The 26,710-nt window shown below is 48.0% G+C and overlaps 1 protein-coding gene across 1 annotated transcript in view; it reads left to right on the plus strand.

Annotated features, from left to right (window-relative positions):
• LOC116958740 (uncharacterized) overlaps window positions 1-26,710 on the plus strand; it is a 160,949-nt gene that overhangs the window by 94,737 nt on the left and 39,502 nt on the right. The window contains exons 22-31 of the mRNA XM_076057484.1: window positions 2,250-2,410; window positions 4,512-4,682; window positions 6,050-6,133; window positions 7,810-7,880; window positions 9,726-9,838; window positions 11,056-11,153; window positions 12,791-12,928; window positions 13,896-14,054; window positions 19,022-19,139; window positions 21,815-21,893. Of these exons, the coding sequence (XP_075913599.1) occupies window positions 2,250-2,410; window positions 4,512-4,682; window positions 6,050-6,133; window positions 7,810-7,880; window positions 9,726-9,838; window positions 11,056-11,153; window positions 12,791-12,928; window positions 13,896-14,054; window positions 19,022-19,139; window positions 21,815-21,893 (1,192 nt within the window). The remainder of the gene's footprint in view (window positions 1-2,249; window positions 2,411-4,511; window positions 4,683-6,049; window positions 6,134-7,809; window positions 7,881-9,725; window positions 9,839-11,055; window positions 11,154-12,790; window positions 12,929-13,895; window positions 14,055-19,021; window positions 19,140-21,814; window positions 21,894-26,710) is intronic.

Raw genomic sequence — 26,710 nt, forward strand, 5'->3', positions numbered from 1 at the left:
TGCAGGTTACTTTTTTGATGGAGTTAAATAGAGATTTGTGATCGCGGGCCACTGAGGCAGATTCCATCTCCTCAGCAACCCTGTCGCTTTTTCTCAACCATCCTGAACACCTCCTCTGTCAGCCAGGGTCTCTGGGGAGGTCTGGACCGCGTACACAAAGCAGCCATTGCAGCTGCATGAGTCACAGTCCTAAACCAAGCCCATTTACCCTCGACATCAGGAGGAGTGGGGGACGATGCCAACCCCAGTCGCAAGCGATGATGAAATTCTCGCTTGCAACTTTCATCAGATTACTGAGACCAGGCCACTTTAGGTTGGAATGGGGTCCTGGGTGTACACCCACCACCGGAGTGGAAGAATGGCAGGCGCATCTTACAGATGACTAGTCGATGGCCAGAGGGCAGATCAGCTCCACGGTAGGTCCTGGTGTCAAGGACATGGGCTCGCATCTGCTGGTCCGTCACTATGTAGTCCAGCAGATGTTCTTGCTTGGACCCGGCATGCATCCATGATGTTGTGTGGATGCGCCGATGCCGGAACAGCGTGTTGGTAATTACAAGCCCATGGGCTGCACAAAAATCTAGCGGCCTCCTACCGTTGTTATTGAGCTGATCCGGCCCATGCCCTCCAATCACTCCAGACCAGGTGCCAGCATCATGACCAACTCGGGCATTGAAGTCACCCAACGTGATGACTCTATCCCGAGGGGCCACTTTAGCCAGCACCTGTGACAGGAGGTCATAGAAGGCATCTGACTCATCGGCTTTGCCTGCATCCCTCCATGGATGTTCGTCTTCGGTGGGGGCGTAAGTAACCACGACCACCATTCCTTGCCTCCGGTTGATGGGAAGGCGAGCCCAAAGTAGCCTGGGGCTTACAGCTTCCCACACCTCACCGCCATGCTCCCACGCCCCCTTCATTCTTTTGTTCAAAAGACTTCCTGAATGCCACAGAGATCCAGGCGGTACCGGTCCAGCTCCCGACAGAGGAGTGGCAGCCTCTCCTCCGCAGTGAGCGTTCGAACATTCCACGTGGCCACACGAAGTGGCTTTTCGTTGTTTCTGGAGGAGCCCCGAGGGTAGAGATTCAATCTCCTGGCTCCGCCAATTGGGTTTTAGCCAGGAGACGTCATAGACGCCTGTCCCCCCGGGGCCTCCGGCACAAGCTTATTAGTTACATATTTAAGTCGTAGTTTCGTGATAATTTTTTGAAGGTGGAGGGGTTACCAGCCCCTCGCACCCGTCCAGTGCCCCCGTTTAGCCCCTATGGTGGACACATATGCCATGAGGGGAGGAGCCAATCAAAATTGGATCTCCCCCCACAGCACTGTCCACGACAGAGTTGCCCGTCCGGCACCGCGAGGAGGTAGGGGGTTGTTTTGCCGGACAACACACACACAGACACACAGATACACGCACATGTATAAATCTACACAAACACACAGTAACATCTCTGTGTGTGTGTGCCTGTGTGTGTGTGTGTGATGCCTGTGTGTGTGTGTCTCTGTGTCTGTGTGTGTGTGTCTGTGTGTGTGTGTGTCTGTGTATGTGTGATGCCTGTGTGTGTGTCTCTGTGTGTGTGTCTGTGTGTGTGTCTGTGTGTGTGTGTGAGATGCCTGTGTGTGTGTCTCTGTGTGTGTGTGTGTCTGTGTGTCTCTGTGTGTGTGTCTGTGTGTCTGTGTGTCTGTGTGATGCCTGTGTGTGTGTCTCTGTGTGTGTGATGCCTGTGTGTGTGTCTCTGTGTGTGTGATGCCTGTGTGTGTGTCTCTGTGTGTGTGTATCTGTGTGTGTCTGTGTGTGTCTGTGTGTATGTGTGTCTGTATGTGTGTGATGCCTGTGTGTGTGTCTCTGTGTGTGTGTGTCTGTGTGTGTGTGTATCTGTGTGTGTGTCTGTGTGTGTGTCTGTGTGTGTGTGTGTCTGTGTGTGTGTGTCTGTGTGTGTGTGTGTCTCTGTGTGTATCTGTGTGTGTGTGTCTCTGTGTGTGTGTGTATCTGTGTGTGTGTGTATCTGTGTGTGTGTCTCTGTGTGTGTGTGTGTCTGTGTGTGTGTGTGTCTGTGTGTGTGTATCTGTGTGTGTCTCTGTGTGTGTGTCTCTGTGTGTGTGTCTCTGTGTGTGTGTCTCTGTGTGTGTCTGTGTGTGTGTGTGTCTGTGTGTGTGTCTGTGTGTGTGTGTCTCTTTGTGTGTGTGTATCTGTGTGTGTCTGTCTGTCTGTGTGTATCTGTGTGTGTGTCTGTCTGTGTGTGTCTAGATGACATGGTGGGTCTACTCAGAGGCGTGGGTACCTACCAGTGCACCTACTGCTCTGTGGGTGACACGGCCGACTGGAGGATTGCCCTGACGTCACAGCTGCAGCAGAGACTCACCACCGTCATCACCACACTCACCTGCAGCAGTAGCAGCAGTGAGCAGGTGAGACACTGGGTAGTGAGACACTGGGTAGTGAGACACTGCTAGTGAGACACTGGGTAGTGAGACACTGAGTAGTGAGACACTGAGTAGTGAGACACTGGGTAGTGAGACACTGGGTAGTGAGACACTGGGTAGTGAGACACTGCTAGTGAGACACTGGGTAGTGAGACACTGGTAGTGAGACACTGCTAGTGAGACACTGGGTAGTGAGACACTGGGTAGTGAGACACTGGGTAGTGAGACACTGCTAGTGAGACACTGGGTAGTGAGACACTGGGTAGTGAGACACTGGGTAGTGAGACACTGGATAGTGAGACACTGCTAGTGAGACACTGCTAGTGATACACTGCTAGTGAGACACGGGGTAGTGAGACACTGCTAGTGAGACACTGGGTAGTGAGACACTGGGTAGTGAGACACTGCTAGTGAGACACTGGGTAGTGAGACACTGGGTAGTGAGACACTGGGTAGTGAGACACTGGGTAGTGAGACACTGCTAGTGAGACACTGGGTAGTGAGACACTGGGTAGTGAGACACTGGGTAGTGAGACACTGCTAGTGAGACACTGGGTAGTGAGACACTGGGTAGTGAGACACTGGGTAGTGAGACACTGCTAGTGAGACACTGGGTAGTGAGACACTGGGTAGTGAGACACTGGGTAGTGAGACACTGGGTAGTGAGACACTGGGTAGTGAGACACTGGGTAGTGAGACACTGCTAGTGAGACACTGGGTAGTGAGACACTGGGTAGTGAGACACTGCTAGTGAGACACTGGGTAGTGAGACACTGGGTAGTGAGACACTGGGTAGTGAGACACTGGGTAGTGAGACACTGGGTAGTGAGACACTGGGTAGTGAGACAGTGCTAGTGAGACACTGGGTAGTGAGACAGTGCTAGTGAGACACTGGGTGGTGAGACACTGGATAGTGAGACACTGGGTAGTGAGACACTGGTAGTGAGACACTGGGTAGTGAGACACTGGGTAGTGAGACACTGCTAGTGAGACACTGGGTAGTGAGACACTGGGTAGTGAGACACTGGGTAGTGAGACACTGGGTAGTGAGACACTGGGTAGTGAGACACTGGGTAGTGAGACACTGGGTAGTGAGACACTGGATAGTGAGACACTGGGTAGTGAGACACTGGGTAGTGAGACACTGGGTAGTGAGATACTGGGTAGTGAGACACTGGGTAGTGAGACACTGGGTAGTGAGACACTGGGTAGTGAGACACCGGGTAGTGAGACACCGGGTAGTGAGACACTGCTAGTGAGACACTGGGTAGTGAGACACTGGGTAGTGAGTCACTGGGTAGTGAGACACTGGGTAGTGAGACACTGGGTAATGAGACACTGGTAGTGAGACACTGGGTAGTGAGACACTGGGTAGTGAGACACTGGGTAGTGAGACACTGGTAGTGAGACACTGGGTAGTGAGACACTGCTAGTTAGACACTGGGTAGTGAGACACTGCTAGTTAGACACTGGGTAGTGAGACACTGGGTAGTGAGACACTGGGTAGTGAGACACTGGGTAGTGAGACACTGCTAGTTAGACACTGGGTAGTGAGACACTGGGTAGTGAGACACTGCTAGTTAGACACTGGGTAGTGAGACACTGCTAGTTAGACACTGGGTAGTGAGACACTGGGTAGTGAGACACTGGGTAGTGAGACACTGGGTAGTGAGACACTGCTAGTTAGACACTGGGTAGTGAGACACTGGGTAGTGAGACACTGGGTAGTGAGACACTGCTAGTTAGACACTGGGTAGTGAGACACCGCTAGTTAGACACTGGGTAGTGAGACACTGCTAGTGAGACACTGCTAGTGAGACACTGCTAGTTAGACACTGGGTAGTGAGACACTGCTAGTTAGACACTGGGTAGTGAGATACTGCTAGTTAGACACTGGGTAGTGAGACACTGCTAGTGAGACACTGGGTAGTGAGACACTGCTAGTGAGACACTGGGTAGTGAGACACTGCTAGTTAGACACTGGGTAGTGAGACACTGCTAGTGAGACTCTGCTCGTGAGAGTTATTAATCCTCAATCTCCTGTTCCTTGCCCCTCCCCCGGGGCGATTCTCTCGACCAATCGCAGCCTCCCGGAGTCCCCGGTGGCCAATTGGCCACCTGCAAGGCGGAACCCGCCAACCAATCGGGCGGCGGCGGGGGCGGAGCCTCGGCGGGCGACGGCCAATGGGAGGAGGGGACGGCGGGGGGGCTGGAGACGGTGAAGCGGAGGGTGATGGGTGGCACTTACAGCTCCACGGTGCGTGTACAGTGTGGTGTACAGTGTCGTGTACAGTGCGGTGTACAGTGTGGTGTGCAGTGTCGTGTAGTAGTGTACAGTGTACATTGTAGTGTACAGTGTACATTGTAATGTACAGTGTGGTGTGCGGTGTACAGTGTGGTGTGCGGTGTGGTGTACAGTGTAGTGGTGTACAGTGTAGTAGTGTGTATAGTGTAGTGTAGTAGTGTATAGTGTAGTAGTGTATAGTGTAGTAGTTTATAGTGTAGTAGTTATTAGTGTAGTGTAGTAGTGTATAGTGTGGTGTATAGTGTAGTAGTGTATAGTGTAGTAGTGTATAGTGTAATAGTGAGTAGTGTATAGTGTAGTAGTGTGTAGTGTAGTAGTGTATAGTGTAGTAGTGTATAGTGTAATAGTGTAGTAGTGTATAGTGTATTAGTGTGTAGTGTAGTAGTGTATAGTGTAATAGTGTATAGTGTGTAGTGTAGTAGTGTGTAGTGTAGTTTGTAGTGTAGTGTATAATGCAATGTAGTAGTGTATAGTGTAGTAGTGTATAGTGTAGTGTATAATGTAGTAGTGTATAGTAGTGTAGTAGTTTATAGTGTAGTAGTGTATAGTGTAGTAGTGTATAGTGTATTAGTGTATAGTGTAGTAGTGTATAGTGTAGTAGTGTGTAGTATAGTAGTGTAGTGTATAATGCAATGTAGTAGTGTGTAGTGTAATAGTGTAGTAGTGTAGAAATGTATAGTGTAGTAGTGTATAGTGTAGTAGTGTGTAGTGTAGTAGTGTGTAGTATAGTAGTGTAGTGTATAATGCAATGTAGTAGTGTAGTAGTGTATAGTGTAGTGTATAATGTAGTGTAGTAGTGTAGTGTAGTGATGGGTGGGGCTTATAGCTCCATGCAGAGCGGGGAAGTGAGGGGGACATAGTTAACCCTTGCCTGTGTCTCTGTGTCTCTGTCTCACTCTGTCTCTGCCTGTGTCTCCGTCTCTCTCTGTCTGTGTCTCACTGTGTCTCTGTCTCTCTCTCTCTCTCTCTGTCTCTCTCTCTCTCTGTGTCTCTCTCTCCGTGTCTCTGTGTCTCTCTCTGTCTCTCTCTGTGTCTCTCTCTGTCTCTCCGTGTCTCTCTCTGTCTCTCTTTCTGTCTCTCTCTGTCTCTGTGTCTCTCTCTGTCTCTCTCTGTCTCTGTCTCTCTCTGTGTCTGTCTCTCTCTGTCTCTCTGTGTCTCTCTCTGTCTCTCTCTCTGTCTCTCTGTCTCCCTGTCTCTGTCTCTCTCTCTGTCTCCCTGTCTCTGTCTCTCTCTCTGTCTCTCTCTCTGTCTCTCTCTGTCTCTCTCTCTGTCTCTCTGTGTCTCTGTCTCTGTGTCTCTCTGACTCTCTCTGTCTTCAGTGCGGCTTTGTCCAGGATGTGGTGGCTGCCATCTCCAAGCAGGGCGAGGGCAGTGCCACTCACCTCAAGGCCACCTTCATGCAGGTGAGCCCCACGGCATGCTGGGTAATCACCACAGTGCATGCTGGATAACTGCCGCCCCCCCACCCCAGTGCATGCTGGGTATCTCCCCCCCCCCCAGTGCATGCTGGGTATCTCCCCCCCCCCAGTGCATGCTGGGTGAGTGAGTAATTTCAAGTGGTCTGTGCGCTATCCAACATTTAGTTACATATTTAAGTGTCTGGCTGTGTACGACTCACTGATTCTGTCTCTCTCTGTTGTGTCTCTCTGTCTCTGTGTCTCTCTGTCTTTGTGTCTCTGTGTCTCTCTCTGTGTCTCTCTGTGTCTCTCTTTATCTCTGTGTCTCTCTCTCTGTGTCTCTCTGTCTCTGTGTCTGTCTCTGTGTCTCTGTCTCTCTCTGTGTCTCTCTCTGTCTCTCTCTGTGTCTCTGTGTCTCTGTCTCTCTCTGTGTCTCTGTCTCTCTCTGTATCTCTGTGTCTCTGTCTCTGTGTCTCTCTGTGTGTCTCTCTCTGTGTCTCTCTGTGTCTCTGTGTCTCTCTCTGTGTGTCTCTGTGTCTCTCTCTGTGTCTCTGTCTCTCTGTGTGTGTCTCTGTCTCTGTGTCTCTGTCTCTCTGTTTCTCTCTCTCTGTCTCTCTCTCTGTGTCTCTGTCTCTCTCTCTCTGTGTCTCTGTCTCTCTCTCTGTGTCTCTGTCTCTCTCTCTCTGTGTCTCTGTCTCTCTCTGTGTGTCTCTGTCTCTCTCTGTTTGTCTCTGTCGCTCTCTGTGTCTCTGTCTCTGTGTGTCTCTGTCTATGTTTCTCTCTCTGTGTCTGTCCTCTGTGTCTCTGTCTCTCTCTGTGTCTCTGTCTCTCTCTGTGTCTCTGTCTCTCTCTCTGTCTCTCTGTCTCTCTCTGTCTCTCTGTGTGTCTCTGTCTCTCTCTGTGTGTCTCTGTCTCTCTCTGTGTGTCTGTCTCTCTGTCTCTGTCTGTCTCTCTGTCTCTGTCTGTCTCTCTGTGTGTCTCTGTCTCTCTGTGTGTCTCTGTCTCTCTCTGTGTGTCTCTGCCTCTCTCTGTGTCTGTCTGTGTCTGTGTGTGTGTGTGCGTCTGTCTGTGTGTGTGTGTCTGTGTGTGTGTGTCTGTGTGTGTCTGTGTGTGTGTCTGTGTGTGTGTCTGTGTGTGTGTCTGTGTGTGTGTCTGTGTGTGTATCTGTGTGTGTGTCTGTGTGTCTGTGTGTGTGTGTCTGTGTGTGTGTGTCTGTGTGTGTGTGTCTGTGTGTGTGTCTGTGTGTGTGTCTGTGTGTCTGTGTGTGTGTCTGTGTGTGTGTGTGTGTCTGTGTGTGTGTCTGTGTGTGTGTGTCTCTGTCTCTCTGTGTGTGTCTGTGTGTGTGTGTCTGTGTGTGTGTGTGTCTGTGTGTGTGTCTGTGTGTGTGACTGTGTGTGTGTCTGTGTGTGTGATTGTGTGTGTGTCTGTGTGTGTGTGTGTCTGTGTGTGTGTCGGTGTGTGTGTCTGTGTGTCTGTGTGTGTGTCTGTGTGTGTGTCTGTGTGTCTGTGTGTGTGTCTGTGTGTGTGTCTGTGTGTGTCTGTGTGTGTGTGTGTCTCTGTGTGTCTGTGTGTGTGACTGTGTGTGTGTGTGTGTCTGTGTGTGTGTGTGTCTGTGTGTGTGTGTCTGTGTGTGTGTGTGACTGTGTGTGTGTATCTGCGTGTGTGTATCTGTGTGTGTGTAGTTGATGGATCAGCTGTTCCCGTGGCTGGACGTGAGCAAAAGGTTCCCCTTACAAGTGAAGTCACCCAGGAGGTACGGTAACCATGGTAACAACGGTACACCATGTTAACCACTTTAACCACTGTACACCACCACTGTACACCACCACTGTAAGCCACGGCACACCACCACCGTACACCACCACTGTACACACCCACTGTACACACCCACTGTACACCACCAATGTACACCGCTACTGTACACCGCCACCGTACACCACCACTGTACACCACCGATGTACACCACCACTGTACACGTCCACCGCACACCACCACTGTACACCACCACTGTACACCACCACTGTACACGTCCACCGCACACCACCACTGTACACCACCACTGCACACCTCTCACTGTACACCACCACTGTACACCACCACCACTGCACACCACCACCGTATACCACCACTGTACACCACCACTGTACACCACCACCGTATACCACCACTGTACACCACCACTGTACACCACCACCGTACACCACCACTGTACACACCCACTGTACACCACCACCGTACACCACCACTGTACACACCCACTGTACACCACCACTACCCACACACTGCACACCACCGATGTACACGCACACTGTACACTTGCACTGCACACCACCACTGTACACGCCCGCTGTACACCATCACTGTACACTTGCACTGCACACCACCACTGTACACACCACTGTACACCGCCACTGTACACGCCCGCTGTACACCACCACTGTACACCACCACTGTACACCATGGTAACAACGGTACACTACTACTGCTGCTGCTACTGATGATGATGATGATACTACTTCTGATACTACTACTAATCATACTACTACTGATGATACTACTAATGATTCTATTACTGATGATACTACTACTGCTGCTGCCACTACTACTGATGATACTTCTACTGATACTACTACTAATGATACTACTACTGATGATACTACTACTGATACTACTACTAATGATTCTACTACTGATGATACTACTACTGATACTACTACTACTCATGATACTACTACTGATGATACTACTACTACTGCTGCTGCCACTACGACTAATGGCGCTGCTACTACTACTGATGATGATGATACTATTACTGATACTACTATTGATGATACTACTACTGATACGACTATTGATTATACTACTACTGACACTGCTATTGATGATACTACTGACACTGCTATTGATGATACTACTACTGATACTACTACTGATGATACTACTGATACTACTATTGATGATACTACTATTACTAAATTTTGATTTAAAGCTTTTGTGCCTGCAGGGATTCATATTCTTGGTTCTTTCGGTAAAGTCACCACCTAGAAGGGAAACAATACAGTTATATAAATATTAAACAATATTGTTTTGTTTTATATTTGTATTTTATTGTTTCCCTTATACGTGACTTTACCGAAAGAACCAAGAATATGATACTACTACTAATACTACTACTGATACTACTACTGATGATGATGATACTACTACTGATGATGGTACTACTACTGATGATGATACTACTGATACAACTACTGATACTACTACTGATGATGATACTACTACTGATGATGATACTACTACTGATACTTCTACTGATACTTCTACTGATACTACTACTGATACTATTGATACTTCTACTGTTACTTCTACTGATACTACTACTGATACTACTACTGATGATGATACTACTACTACTGATGATGATACTACTACTACTGATACTACTACTGATGTTGATACTACTACTACTACTGATGATGATACTACTACTACTGATACTACTACTGATGATGATGATAGTACTACTGATGATGATACTACTACTGATACTACTACTGATATTACTACTGATACTACTACTGCTTCTGTGTGCCCCCAGTGAGCCCCCCAGTCCGCTCTACAGAGTGCCCCCCACCACTGACCATCTCTACGCTCAGTTCAGGAGCCAGTGGGGGGCTCATCCAGCAGTGGAGAACGCGGCCACCAGCAATGGTGAGGAGCTCACCACCGCTACACTCACCACTACTACACTCACCACTACTACACTCACCACTACTACACTCACCACTACTACACTCACCACTACTACACTCACCACGACACTCACCACTATCACTACTACACTCGCCACTACACTCACTACTACACTCACCACTACACTCACCACTACACTCACTACTACACTCACCACCACTACACTCACCACTACACTCACTCCTACACTCACTCACCTACTTACCACTACACTCACCACTACACTCACAACTACACTCACTCACCAACTCACTACTACAGTGTGAGTGGGTGAATTGGTGGTTGGGTGAGTGGGTGTGTGTCTGTGCGTATCTGTGTATGTGTGTGTGTGCGCGTCTGTGTGTGTCTGTGTGTATATATGTATATATGTATACGTGTGTGTATATATGTGTGTGTGCGTGCAGGGTGTGTGTATATGTGTGTGTATGTATGTATATATGTGTGTATATGTGTGTATGCATATATGTGTGTGTATATATGTATACGTGTGTATATATGTATATGTGTGTGTGTGTCTGTGTATGTGTTTATGTGTGTATATATGTATGTATATATGTATATATGTGTGTGTGTGTGCGTGCGTGCGTGCATGTAGGGTGTGTGTGTATATGTGTGTATACGTGTATAAATATGTGTGTGTGTGCGTGTGTGCAGGGCGTGTGTGTCTGTGTGTATATATGTGTGTATATGTGTGTATACGTGTGTATATGTATATATGTGTGTGTGTCTGTGTGTGTATATATACGTGTGTGTGCGTGTGTGCAGGGCGTGTGTGTCTGTGTGTATATATGTATATATGTGTATATATGTGTGTGCGTGCGTGCAGGGTGTCTGTATATATGTATATATGTGTATATATGTGTGTGCGTGTGTACAGGGTGTGTGTGTGTCTGTGTGTATATATGTGTATATGTGTGTGTATGTATATGTGTGTATACGTGTGTATATGTGTGTATATGTGTATATATATGTGTGTGTACAGGGTGTGTGTGTATATACGTGTGTATATATGTATATATATGTGTGTGTGTGTGTGTACAGGGTGTGTGTATACGTGTGTATATGTATATGTGTGTATATATGTGTGTGTGTGTACAGGGTGTGTGTATACGTGTGTATATGTATATACGTGTGTATGTGTGTATATATATACGTGTGTATGTGTGTGTGTACAGGGTGTGTGTCACCGTGGCTGAGCTCCACGCCGCCGCCCTCCGCCCTCGACTGCCGCCAGTGCTGCCTCTGCCTGGAGAGCGGAGACCTGCAACCTGACGTGCGCGCACTGTACACCGCACTGTACACCGCACACCACACTGTACTCCACACCAAACGCCACACTGTACACCGCACAGCGCACTGCACTGTACACCACACCACACTGTACACCGCACACCACACTGTATGCCCCACTGTACGCCACGCGAAACGCCATCCTATACACGGCACTGCACACTGTACACCGCACACCACACTGTACTCCACACGAAACGCCACACTGTACACCGCGCTGTGCACTGCACGCTGCACTGTACACCACACCACACTGTACACCGCGCACCACACTGTATGCCCCACTGTACGCCACACGAAACGCCATCCTATACACCGCACTGCACACTGTACACCGCACACCACACTACACCGCACGCACACTGTACACCACACGCCACACTGTACACCGCACGCCGCACTGTACAGCGCACGCCATACTGTACACCGCACTGCACACCGCACGCCACACTGTACACCTGATACCGCACTGTACATCGCACTGTACACCACACTGTATCTGTGTGTGTGTATCTGTGTGTGTGTGTATCTGTGTGTGTGTATCTGTGTGTGTATCTGTGTGTGTGTGTATCTGTGTGTGTGTGTATCTGTGTGTGTGTGTATCTGTGTGTGTGTATCTGTGTGTATCTGTGTGTGTATCTGTGTGTGTGTGTATCTGTGTGTGTGTGTATCTGTGTGTGTGTGTATCTGTGTGTATCTGTGTGTGTGTGTATCTGTGTGTGTGTGTATCTGTGTGTGTGTGTATCTGTGTGTATCTGTGTGTGTGTATCTGTGTGTATCTGTGTGTGTGTATCTGTGTGTGTGTATCTGTGTGTGTGTGTATCTGTGTGTGTGTGCATATGTGTGTGTGTGTGTGTATCTGTGTGTGTATCTGACTACAGGGAGCAGGCAGGCTCGTGTATGCGGGACAGAATGAGTGGCTCCACGTGAACTGTGCACTATGTGTGTGTGTATCTGTGTGTATGTGTATCTGTGTGTATGTGTATCTGTGTGTGTGTGTATCTGTGTGTGTGTATGTGTGTATCTGTGTGTGTGTATCTGTGTGTGTGTGTATCTGTGTGTGTGTATCTGTGTGTGTGTATCTGTGTGTGTATCTGTGTGTGTGTATCTGTGTGTGTGTGTATCTGTGTGTGTGTATCTGTGTTTGTGTGTGTGTGTATCTGTGTTTGTGTGTGTGTGTATCTGTGTGTGTGTGTGTATATGTGTATCTGTGCGTGTGTGTATCTGTGTGTGTGTGCATATGTGTGTGTGTATCTGTGTGTGTGTGTATCTGTGTGTGTGTATCTGTGTGTGTGTGTATCTGTGTGTGTGTGTATCTGTGTGTGTGTGTATCTGTGTGTGTGTGTATCTGTGTGTGTGTGTATCTGTGTGTGTGTATGTGTGTGTGTGTATCTGTGTGTGTGTATCTGTGTGTGTATCTGTGTGTGTGTATTTGTGTGTGTATCTGTGTGTGTGTATGTGTGTGTGTGTATCTGTGTGTGTGTGTATCTGTGTGTGTGTGTGTGTGTATCTGTGTATCTGTGCGTGTGTGTATCTGTGCGTGTGTGTATCTGTGTGTGTGTGTATCTGTGTGTGTATCTGTGTGTGTGTCTGTATCTGTGTGTGTGTGTGTGACTACAGGGAGCAGGCAGGCTGGTGTATGCAGGACAGAATGAGTGGCTCCACGTGAACTGTGCGCTGTGGTCAGCTGAGGTGGTGGAGGAAGCCAGCGGAGCGCTGAGGAACGTCCACGCCGCCATCGCACGCGGGAAGCTCATGGTGACCGCCACTGTACACTACACTGTACACTACACTGTACACTACTATACACTACACTGTACACTACAATGTACACTACACTGTACACTACACTACTATACACTACACTACTATACACTATACTATGCTGTCCACTACTACACACTACACTGCACACCACACTGTACACTACACTGTACACTACTATACACTACACTGCCATACACTATAATGTACGCTACACTGTACACTACACTGTACACTACACTATACACTACTATACACTACACTGAACACTACACTGTACACTGCACTAGTATACACTATACTATGCTGTACACTACACTGCACACTACTATACACTACACTACTATACACTATACTGTACACCACACTGTACACCACACTGTACACTACACTGAACACTACACTGTACACTACACTACTATACACTATACTATGCTGCACACTACACTGTACATTACACTGTACACTACTATACACTACACTACTATACACTATACTGTACACTACACTGTACACTACACTGTAAACTACTATACACTACACTACTATACACTACATTATACTGTACACAACTATACACTGCACTACTGTACACTACTATACACTACACTGTACACTACACTACTATACACTATACACTACTATACACTATACACTACTATACACTATACACTACTATACACTATACACTACTATACACTATACACTACTATCTATACACTACTATACACTACACTACTATACACTACACTACTATACACTACACACTACACTACTATACACTATACACTACACACTACACTACTATACACTACACACTACACTACTATACACTTCACTACGATCAGTGTGAAGGTCAGTCTCTCTAACCCGCACCCTCCCCACCCCCCGTGACCCCCCTACCCCCCCCCCCATGACCCCCCGTGACCCCCCGTGACCCCCCCGTGACCCCCCCGCGTAGCGCTGTGAGCTTTGTCAGAAGCAGGGCGCCACCGTGGGCTGCTTCCTGACGGCCTGCGCCAGCAACTACCACTACATGTGTGCACGCAGGGCGCAGTGCTGCTTCCAGCAGGACAAGCAGGTGTTCTGTACACGCCACGCGTCCCTCGTCACCGCTCGGGTGAGACACAGACACACAGACACACACACAGACACAGACACACACACACAGACACACAGACACACACACACAGACACACACACACACAGACACACAGACACACACACACACAGACACACAGGCACACACACACAGGCACACACACAGACACACACACACACACACAGCCACAGCCACAGACACACACAGACACACAGGCACACACACAGACACACAGGCACACACAGACACACAGCCACACACACAGACACAGACACACACAGACACACACAGAGACAGAGACACACAGAGACACACACAGACACACAGACACACACAGACACACACACACAGACACACACAGAGACAGACACACAGACACACACGGACACACAGAGACACACAGACACAGAGACACAGACACACACAGACACAGACACACACAGACACAGACACACACAGACACGCAAACACACACACAGACAAACAGAGACACACAGAGACAGACACACACACACAGACACACACAGACACACAGAGACACACACACAGACACACAGAGACACACACACACAGACACGCACAGACACAAACACACACAGACACACACACAGACACACAGAGATGCACAGAGACAGACACACAACAACAACAACAACCGCCATTCGCCACTAAGTGGCGGTGACGTCACCACGACGCTTGTGCCAGGCTATGTGCACCGTGAGGCCACGTGAAGTGTCGAACGCCCGCTGGCAGGAGGTCACGGGGCAGACCCAGGTGCCACGGGTCGACTGACTGAGATGACTGGCTGATGCACCACCTGTGCCCCCTACTGTGCCAACCTGCTGTGCTTTAGCCACCCAGCGCTCCGCTCGTTGTTCTGAGCGTTGCTCCTCCGCCCTCCGTTGTTGTTGGAGGGCGACTGCAACAACGGAGGGCGACTGCCTCCAACTGCCCAGTAGCGTCCTTCACGAGCCTCCTCCACAGAGGCCGATCTTGACCACCGCTGGTACCAGTCATCGGCAAGTCCACTCAGCTCCACGTCCTCCTGTACCACGTCACTCCATCTCTTCTCTAGCCCGTGCCGCGCTCGTTTAGCCCCCTCGATCTGGCCGAACAAAAGCTGTTTCGGCATGCGGTGGCTGGGCATGCGGGCTACATGACCCAGCCAACGCAGCCTTGCCTGCCGGAGGAGCTCACCGATGGGACCATGCCCAGAGCTTTCAAGGATTTGTGAGCTCCTCACACAATCCAGCCTGGTTAAACCCCGGATGGATCGTAGGCAGGCCAGCCTAAATGTTTCCAACCGGCGAAGATGTTCCATTATAGGGGTCCACGTTTCGCAAGCGTAGAGAAGGGAGGGGATTACCGTGGCCGAGAAGACCTGAAGCTTAGTGCGGAGCGACAGACCAGGTAGCTTCCACACAGCGTTACGCAACCGATGAAAAGATTATTGCCGCTCGACTGATTCGGAGTGAAACCTCTGCAGTTAAACTGGAGCCGGTCATAAGCACACTGCCCAGGTATGGGAAACTCTCCACTCTCTCCACAACTGCCCCATCACGGATTGGGAGTTGTAGGGGTGGAGTGTCCGATGGTACAAAATACCCAGGCAGGTGCTTAGTTTTGGTGGTGCTGATGGTAAGGCCCCATCTCTTAGTGGCACGCTCCAGTCTCAGCAGCAGCATCTCCAACTCCTCCTCTGAATGAGTAGCTATTACTAAATCATCGGCATACATAACGTGGTTGAGCAATAGGGAGCCATCCCTTGACCGCACCCGGGCATCGATCAGCCTCCCATTATATCTGTACCATATGGAGATTCCCCCGGTACAGCTATTGAAGGCTTCACGAACTACGTGGTCAAAATAGATGTTAAATAATGTGGGAGCCAGATGACATCTCTGTCGCACCCCAAGGTGTACAGGGAATGGCTCTGACCCCCGGCCACGTAGTTTTATCTGTGCCCGCTCACCATCATGAAGGTCCTTAATGATCATGAGCAGAGGGTCAGGTACTCCAAAAGCATGAAGAACAACCCAGAGCCCAGGCCTACTGATGGTCTCATAGGCCTTGACCAGGTCAATAAAGCAGAGATGTAGGTCTTGCTGGATTTCCCTACACCTCTGCTGTAGCAGACGGACACAAAATATGGCATCTGTGCAGTACCGCCCTTTCCTGAAACCGCATTGGGGCTCCGCAAGCCTCTCCTCAGCGTGCCTGGCAAGGCGATGTTGAATAATCCTTGCCAGGACCTTTCCCGGCACACTGAGGAGTGAGATGCCCCTGTAGTTGTTACAGTCTGTGCGGTCCCCCTTCTTAAAGAGGGGGACCACCAGGGCATCCTTCCAATCCTGCGGAACCCTGTCCAGTGGTCCAGACTGTTGTTATGATGTCATATATTTGAGGCACCGCAGCCTCAGCAGGGTCGTCCTCACTTTGTGCCACGATGTTTTACTGGCTGAGGGATTTTCCCTCCCCCAAGACCTCACAGAATTGCTCAGCAAATCTGCAAACCTGTTCCTGGAGGTCGGAGATTGGATCACCGTTTTTTCCCCCAATGATGGTAATAGGTGTGGCGCTGCAGGTTACTTTTTTGATGGAGTTAAATAGAGATTTGTGATCACGGGCATTGAGGCAGACTCCATCTCCTCAGCAACCCGCGACCACCACCCATCCTTGCAGTGCCTCACGGCTCTCCGAACCTCCGAGCGAAGGCTGCGGTAAGCCTCCTCATTCTCTGACGTGGGCTTCTGTAGCCGATGACAGTGGGCCTGTCGCTTTTTCTCAACCATCCTGAACACCTCTTCTGTCAGCCAGGGTCTCTGGGGAGGTCTGGACCGCGTACCCAAAGCAGCCATTGCAGCTGCATGAGTCACCAGTCCTAAACCTCGCCCATTTATCCTCGACATCAGGAGGAGTCGGGGACGATGCCAATCCCAGGCACAAGCAATGATGAAATTCTCGCTTGCAACTTTCATCAGATAACTGAGACCAGGCCACTTTAGGTTGGAATGGGGTCCTGGGTGTACACCCACCACCGGAGTGGAAGAATGGCAGGCGCCTCTTACAGATGACTAGTCGATGGTCAGAGGACAGATCAGCTCCACGGTAGGTCCTGGTGTCAAAGGACATGGGCTCGCATCCGCTGGTACGTCACTATGTAGTCCAGCAGATGTTCTTGCTTGGAACCGGCATGCATCCATGATGTGTGGATGCGCCGATGCCGGAACAGCGTGTTAGTAATTACAAGCCCATGGGCTGCACAAAAATCTAGCAGCCTCCTACCGTTGTTATTGAGCTGATCTGGCCTATGCCCTCCAATCACTCCAGACCAGGTGCCAGCATCATGACCAACTCAGGCATTGAAGTCACCCAACATGATGTCTCTATCCCGAGGTGCCACTTTAGCCAGCACCTGTGACAGGTCATAGAAGGCATCTGACTCATTGGCTTTGCCTCCATCCCTCCATAGATGTTCGTCTTCGGTGGGGGCATAAGTAACCACGACCACCACTCCTCGCCTCCGGTTGTTGGGAAGGCGAGCCCAAAGTAGCCTGGTGCTTACAGCTTCCCACACCTCACCGCCACGCTCCCACGCCCCCTTCATTCTTTTGTTCAAAAGAATAGCCACACCCTGTTGTTTGGCAGTCTGCTGCCCCAAGTAGAGGACTGTCCACCCCTCATGGTGGCAGGAGCCAGAATCGGTCCACCGGACCTCCTGAATGCCACAGAGATCCAGGCGGTACCGGTCCAGCTCCCGACAGAGGAGTGGCAGCCTCTCCTCCGCAGTGAGCGTTCGAACATTCCACGTGGCCATCCGTAGTGGCTTTTCGTTGTTTCTGGAGGAGCCCCGAGGGTAGAGATTCAATCTCCTGGCTCCGCCAATTGGGGTTTGGCCAGGAGACGTCATAGACGCCTGTCCCCCCGTTGCCTCCGGCACAAGCTTATTAGTTACATATTTCAGTTAAACTCGTGGTTTAGTGGTAATTAATTGAAAGGTGGAGGGGTTACCAGCCTCTTGCACCCGTCCAGAGCCCCCGTTTAGCCACTGTGGTGGACAGACGCCATGAGGGGAGGAGCCAATCGGAATTGGCCCTCCCCCCACAGCACTGTCCACGAAAGAGTTGCCCATCCGGCACCGCGAGGAGGTAGGGGGTTGTTTTGCCGGACAACACACAGAGACACTCCGCAGAGACACACACAGAGACACACACAGCGTCTCTAGACGCTGTGTGTGTCTCTGTGTGTGTCTCTGTGTCTCTAGACACTGTGTCTCTGTGTGTGTCTCTGCGTGTGTCTCTGTGTCTCTAGACGCTGTGTGTCTCTGTGTGTGTCTCTGTGTCTCTAGACGTTGTGTGTGTCTCTGTGTGTGTATCTGTGTGTGTCTCTGTGTGTGTCTCTGTGTCTCTAGATGCCGTGTGTCTCTGTGTGTGCCTCTGCGTGTGTCTCTGTGTCTCTAGACACTGTGTCTCTGTGTGTGTCTCTGCGTGTGTCTCTGTGTCTCTAGACGCTGTGTGTCTCTGTGTGTGTCTCTGTGTCTCTAGACGTTGTGTGTGTCTCTGTGTGTGTGTCTCTGTGTGTGTCTCTGTGTCTCTAGAAGCCGTGTGTCTCTGTGTGTGTCTCTGTGTCTCTAGACGCTGAGTGTGTCTCTGTGTGTGTCTCTGTGTGTCTCTAGACGCTGTGTGAGGGAGACTTTGCCGTGTCTCTGTGTGTGTGTCTCTAGACGCTGAGTGTGTCTCTGTGTGTGTCTCTAGACGCTGTGTGAGGGAGACTTTTCCGTGTCTCTGTGTGTGTGTCTCTAGACGCTGAGTGTGTCTCTGTGTGTGTCTCTGTGTGCTGTGTGTGTCTCTGTGTGTGTCTCTGTGTGTGTCTCTGTGTCTGTCGCTGTGTGTGTCTCTGTGTCTCTAGACGCTGAGTGTGTCTCTGTGTGTGTCTCTGTGTGTGTCTCTGTGTGTGTCTCTGTGTGTCTCTGTGTGTGTCTCTAGACGCTGTGTGAGGGAGACTTTGCCGTGTCTCGCCGAGTCTTCGTACAAGTGGAGGGTTTGGCCCTCAAGAAGAAATTCCTCCACGGCATCAGCCCGGAGTCCGTGCGGATGATCATCGGTACACACAGACACAGACACACACACACAGACAAACACACACACACAGACACACACAGAGACACACACAGACACACACACAGAGACACACACACAGACACACACACACAGAAACACACAGACACACAGAGACACACAGAAACACAGAGACACACAGAGACAGACACACAGACACACAGAGACACACACAGACACGCACACAGAGACACACACACAGACACACACAGACACACACAGACACACAGAGACACACAGAGACAGACACACACACACAGAAACACACACACAGAGACACACGCACACACACAGACATACACACACAGACATACACACACACACAGACATACACACACACACAGACATACACACACACAGACACACACACAGACACACACTCAAACGCACTCGAACACGCACTCGCACACGCACACACATGTACACAGACACGCACGTACACAGACACGCACGTACGCACTCGCACGCATATGCATGCACGTACACACATACATACGTGCCCATGCACGCACACACGCACGTATACACACACGCACGTACGTGTGTGTGTGTGTCTGTGTGTGTGTGTGTCTATTAGGGGAAAAAACGGTGATCCAATCTCCGACCCCCAGGAACAGGTTTGCAGATTTGCTGAGCATTTCTGTGAGGTCCTGGGGGAGGGAAAATCCCTCAGCCAGGAAAACATCGTGGCACAAAGTGGAGATGACCCTGCTGAGGCTGCGGTGCCTCAAATATTGGAAGAAGTCACCCCCTGTGAGTGGCTGGCTGAGGTGCCATCTGTTGAGGAAGTACTGAAGGCGATCCGGAGTCTGAGACCAGGAAAGGCAGCGCGCAGAGATGATCTCCCAAGCGAAATGCTGAGGGAGGGTGGCGTTTGTGCACAGACTGCTAAGAATATAACAACAGTCTGGACCACTGGATGGGTTCTGCAGGATTGGAAGGATGCCCTGGTGGTCCCCCTCTTTAAGAAGGGGGACCGCACAGATTGTAACAACTACAGGGGCTTCTCACTCCTCAGTGTGCCGGGTAAGGTCCTGGCAATGATTATTCAACATCGCCTTGCCAGGCACGCTGAGGAGAGGTTTGCGGAGCCCCAATGCGGTTTCAGGAAAGGGCGGTCCTGCACAGATGCCATATTTTCTGTCCGTCTGCTACAGCAGAGGTGGAGGGAATTCCAGCAAGACCTACATCTCTGCTTTATTGACCTGGTGAAGGCCTATGATACCATCAGTAGGCCTGGGCTCTGGGTTGTTCTTCGTGCTTTTGGAGTACCTGACCCTCTGCTCACGATCATTAAGGACCTTCATGATGGTGAGCGGGCCCGGGTAAAACTACGTGGCCGGGAGTCAGAGCCATTCCCTGTACACCTTGGGGTGCGACAGGGATGTCCTCTGACTCCCACATTATTTAACATCCATTTTGACCACGTAGTTCGTGAAGCCTTCAATAGCTGTACCGGGGGAATCGCCATATGGTACAGATATAATGGGAGGCTGATGGATGCCCGGGTGCGGTCAAGGGATGGCTTCCTATTGCTCAACCACGTTAAGTATGCCGATGATTTTGTAATAGCTGCTCATTCAGAGGAGGAGTTGGAGACGCTGCTGTTGAGACTGGAGCGTGCTAGTAAGAGATGGGACCTTACCATCAGCTCCACCAAAACTAAGCACCTGCCTGGGTATTTTGTACCATCGGACACTCCACCCCCAGAACTCCCAATCGGTGATGGGGCAGTTGTGGAGAGAGTGGAGAGTTTCCCATATCTTGGTAGTGTGCTCATGACCGGCTCCAGTTTAACAGCAGAGGTTTCACTCCGAATCAGTCGAGCGGCAATATCTTTTCATCGGTTGCGTAATGCTGTGTGGAAGCTTCCTGGTCTGTCGCTCCGCTCTAAGCTTCAGGTCTTCTCGGCCACGGTCATTCCCTCCCTTCTCTACGCTTGCGAAACGTGGACCCCCTAATGGAACATCTTCGCCGGTTAGAAACATTTAGGCTGGCCTGCCTACGATCCATCCTGGGTTTAACCAGACTGCATTGTGTGAGGAGCTCACAAATCCTTGAAAGATCTGGGCACGGTCCCATCGGTGAGCTCCTCCGTCAGGCAAGGCTGTGATGGCTGGGTCATGTAGCCCGCATGCCCAGCCACCGCATGCCGAAACAGCTTTTGTTCGGCCGGATCGAGGGGGCTAAGCGGGCGCGGCACGGTCTAGAGAAGAGATGGAGTGACGTGGTACAGGAGGACGTGGAGCTGAGTGGACTTGCCGATGACTGGTACCAGCGGTGTCAAGATCGCCCTCTGTGGAGGAGGCTCATGAAGGACGCTACTGGGCAGTTGGAGGAAGTCGCCCTCCAACAACAATGGAGGGCGGAGGAGCGACACTCACAACAACGAGCGGAGCGCGTGTGGCTAAAGCACAGCAGGTTTGCGCAGTAGGGGGCACAGGTGGTGCATCAGCCAGTCATCTCAGTCAGTCGACCCGTGGCACCTGGGTCTGCCCCGTGACCTGCCAGTGGGCGTTCGACACTTCACGTGGCCTCAGGGTGCACATAGCCTGGCACAAGCGTCGTGGTGACGTCACCGCCACTTAGTGGCGAATGGCGGTTGTTGTGTGTCTGTGTGTGTGTGTCTATGTGTGTGTGTCTATGTGTGTGTGTGTGCAGGCTCTCTCACTATCGATGCCCTGGGAGTTCTAACAGAGCTGTCCGAGTGTGATGGCGTCCTCTATCCCATTGGATACACGTGAGACATAGACACACTACATAGACACACACCCTACATAGACACACACCCTTCATAGACACACACTACATAGACACACACTACTTAGACACACACTACTTAGACAAACACTACATAGATACACTACATAGACACACACCCTACATAGACACACACTACATAGACACACTACATAGACACACACACTACATAGACACACACTACTTAGACACACACACTACATAGACACACTACATAGACACACTACTTAGACACACACACTATACACTACTACACTATACACTACTCCACTACACTGTACACTACTACACTATACACTACACTATACACTACACTATATACATTACTACACTATACACTACTACACTATACACTACACTACTACACTATACATTACTACACTATACACTACTACACTATACACTACTACACTATACACTACTACACTACACTATACACTACACTACTACACTATACACTACACTATACACTATTACACTCTACACTACTACACTATACACTACTACACTATACACTACTACACTATACACTACTACACTATACACTACTACACTATACACTACTACACTATACACTACACTATACACTACTACACTATACACTACACTATACACTACACTATACACTACTGCACTATACACTACTACACTATACACTACTACACTATACACTACACTATACACTACACTATACACTACTACACCATGCACTACACTATACACTACTACACTATACACTACACTATACACTACTACACTATACACTACTACACTATACACTACTACACTATACACTACTACACTATACACTACACTATACACTACTACACTATACACTACACTACTACACTATACACTACTACACTATACACTACTACACTATACACTACTACACTACACTATACACTACTACACTATACACTACTACACTATACACTACTACACTATACACTACTACACTATACACTACTACACTACACTATACACTACACTATACACTACTACACTATACACTACTACACTATACACTACACTATACACTACTACACTATACACTACTACACTATATACTACACTATACACTACACTATACACTACTACACTATACACTACTACACTATACACTACTACACTATACACTACTACACTATACACTACTACACTATACACTACTACACTATACACTACACTATACACTACTACACGATACACTACTACACTATACACTACTACACTATACACTACACTATACACTACACTACACACTACTACACTATACACTACTACACTATACACTACTACACTATACACTACTACACTATAAACTACTACACTATACACTACTACACTATACACTACACTATACACTACTACACTATACACTACTACACTATACACTACACTATACACTACACTATACACTACTACACTATACACTACTACACTGTACACTACTACACTATACACTACTACACTATACACTACTACACTATACACTACTACACTATACACTACTACACTATACACTACACTATACACTACACTATACACTACTACACTATACACTACTACACTACACTACTACACTATACACTACTACACTATACACTACTACACTATACACTACTACACTATACACTACTACACTATACACTACTACACTATACACTACTACACTACACTATACACTACACTATACACTACTACACTATACACTACTACACTATACACTACACTATACACTACACTATACACTACTACACTATACACTACTACACTATACACTACACTATACACTACTACACTATACACTACTACACTATACACTACTACACTATACACTACTACACTATGCACTACTACACTATACACTACTACACTATACACTACTACACTATACACTACTACACTATACACTACACTATACACTACTACACTATACACTACTACACTATACACTACTACACTATACACTACTACACTATACACTATACTATACACTACACTATACACTACTACACTATACACTACACTATACACTACTACACTATACACTACACTATACACTACACTATACACTACTACACTATACACTACTACACTATACACTACACTATACACTACTACACTATACACTACACTATACACTACTACACTATACACTACTACACTATACACTACACTACTACACTATACACTACTACACTATACACTACTACACTATACACTACTACACTATGCACTACTACACTATACACTACTACACTACACTACTACACTATACACTACTACACTATACACTACACTATACACTACTACACTATACACTACTACACTATACACTACTACACTATACACTACTACACTATACACTATACTATACACTACACTATACACTACTACACTATACACTACTACACTATACACTACTACACTATACACTACTACACTATACACTACACTATACACTACTACACTATACACTACTACACTATACACTACTACACTATACACTACACTATACACTACTACACTATACACTACACTATACACTACTACACTATACACTACTACACTATACACTACACTACTACACTACACTATACACTACTACACTATACACTACTACACTATACACTACACTATACACTACTACACTATACACTACACTATACACTACTACACTATACACTACTACACTATACACTACTACACTATACACTACTACACTATACACTACACTATACACTACACTATACACTACTACACTATACACTACTACACTATACACTACACTATACACTACTACACTACACTACTACACTATACACTGCTACACTATACACTACTACACTATACACTACACTATACACTACTACACTACTACACTATACACTACTACACTATACACTACTACACTACACTACTACACTATACACTACTACACTATACACTACACTATACACTACTACACTACACTACTACACTATACACTGCTACACTATACACTACTACACTATACACTACACTATACACTACTACACTATACACTACTACACTATACACTACTACACTATACACTACACTATACACTACTACACTACACTATACACTACACTATACACTACTACACTACACTATAAACTACACTATACACTACTACACTATACACTACACTATACACTACTACACTACACTATACACTACTACACTATACACTACTACACTATACACTACACTATACACTACTACACTACACTATACACTACTACACTATACACTACTACACTATACACTACACTATACACTACGTGTCTGTCTGTAGGTGTCGTCGTGTTTATTGGAGCACAGTCCACGCTGGACGGCGTTGTGTCTACACTACACTATACACTACTACACTATACACTACACTATACACTACACTATACACTACACTATACACTACTACACTACACTATACACTACGTGTCTGTCTGTAGGTGTCGTCGTGTTTATTGGAGCACAGTCCACGCTGGACGGCGTTGTGTCTACACTACACTATACACTACTACACTATACACTACACTATACACTACACTATACACTACACTATACACTACTACACTACACTATACACTACGTGTCTGTGTGTAGGTGTCGTCGTGTTTATTGGAGCACAGTCCACGCTGGACGGCGATGTGTCTACACTACACTATACACTACACTATACACTACACTATACACTACACTATACACTACTACACTATACACTACTACACTACACTATACACTACGTGTCTGTGTGTATGTGTCGTCGTGTTTATTGGAGCACAGTCCACGCTGGACGGCGTTGTGTCTACACTACACTATACACTACTACACTATACACTACACTATACACTACTACACTACACTATACACTACGTGTCTGTGTGTAGGTGTCGTCGTGTTTATTGGAGCACAGTCCACGCTGGACGGCGATGTGTCTACACTACACTATACACTACACTATACACTACTACACTATACACTACGTGTCTGTCTGTAGGTGTCGTCGTGTTTATTGGAGCACAGTCCACGCTGGACGGCGATGTGTCTACACTACACTATACACTACACTATACACTACTACACTATACACTACACTATACACTACTACACTACACTATACACTACGTGTGTGTCTGTAGGTGTCGTCGTGTTTATTGGAGCACAGTCCACGCTGGACGGCGATGTGTCTACACTACACTATACACTACACTATACACTACACTATACACTACACTATACACTACACTATACACTACTACACTATACACTACTACACTACACTATACACTACGTGTGTGTCTGTAGGTGTCGTCGTGTTTATTGGAGCACAGTCCACGCTGGACGGCGATGTGTCTACACTACACTATACACTACACTATACACTACACTATACACTACACTATACACTACACTATACACTACTACACTATACACTACTACACTACACTATACACTACGTGTCTGTCTGTAGGTGTCGTCGTGTTTATTGGAGCACTGTCCACGCTGGACGGCGATGTGTCTACACTACACTATACACTACTACACTATACACTACTACACTATACACTACTACACTATACACTACTACACTATACACTACTACACTATACACTACTACACTATACACTACACTATACACTACTACACTATACACTACACTATACACTACACTACTACACTACACTATACACTACTACACTACACTATACACTACGTGTCTGTCTGTAGGTGTCGTCGTGTTTATTGGAGCACAGTCCACGCTGGACG

The sequence above is a fragment of the Petromyzon marinus genome, chromosome 82 (genome assembly GCF_048934315.1).
Source record: "Petromyzon marinus isolate PM22_M1 ecotype Great Lakes invasive population chromosome 82, UKy_Petmar_22M1.pri1.0, whole genome shotgun sequence".
NCBI lineage: Eukaryota > Metazoa > Chordata > Hyperoartia > Petromyzontiformes > Petromyzontidae > Petromyzon > Petromyzon marinus.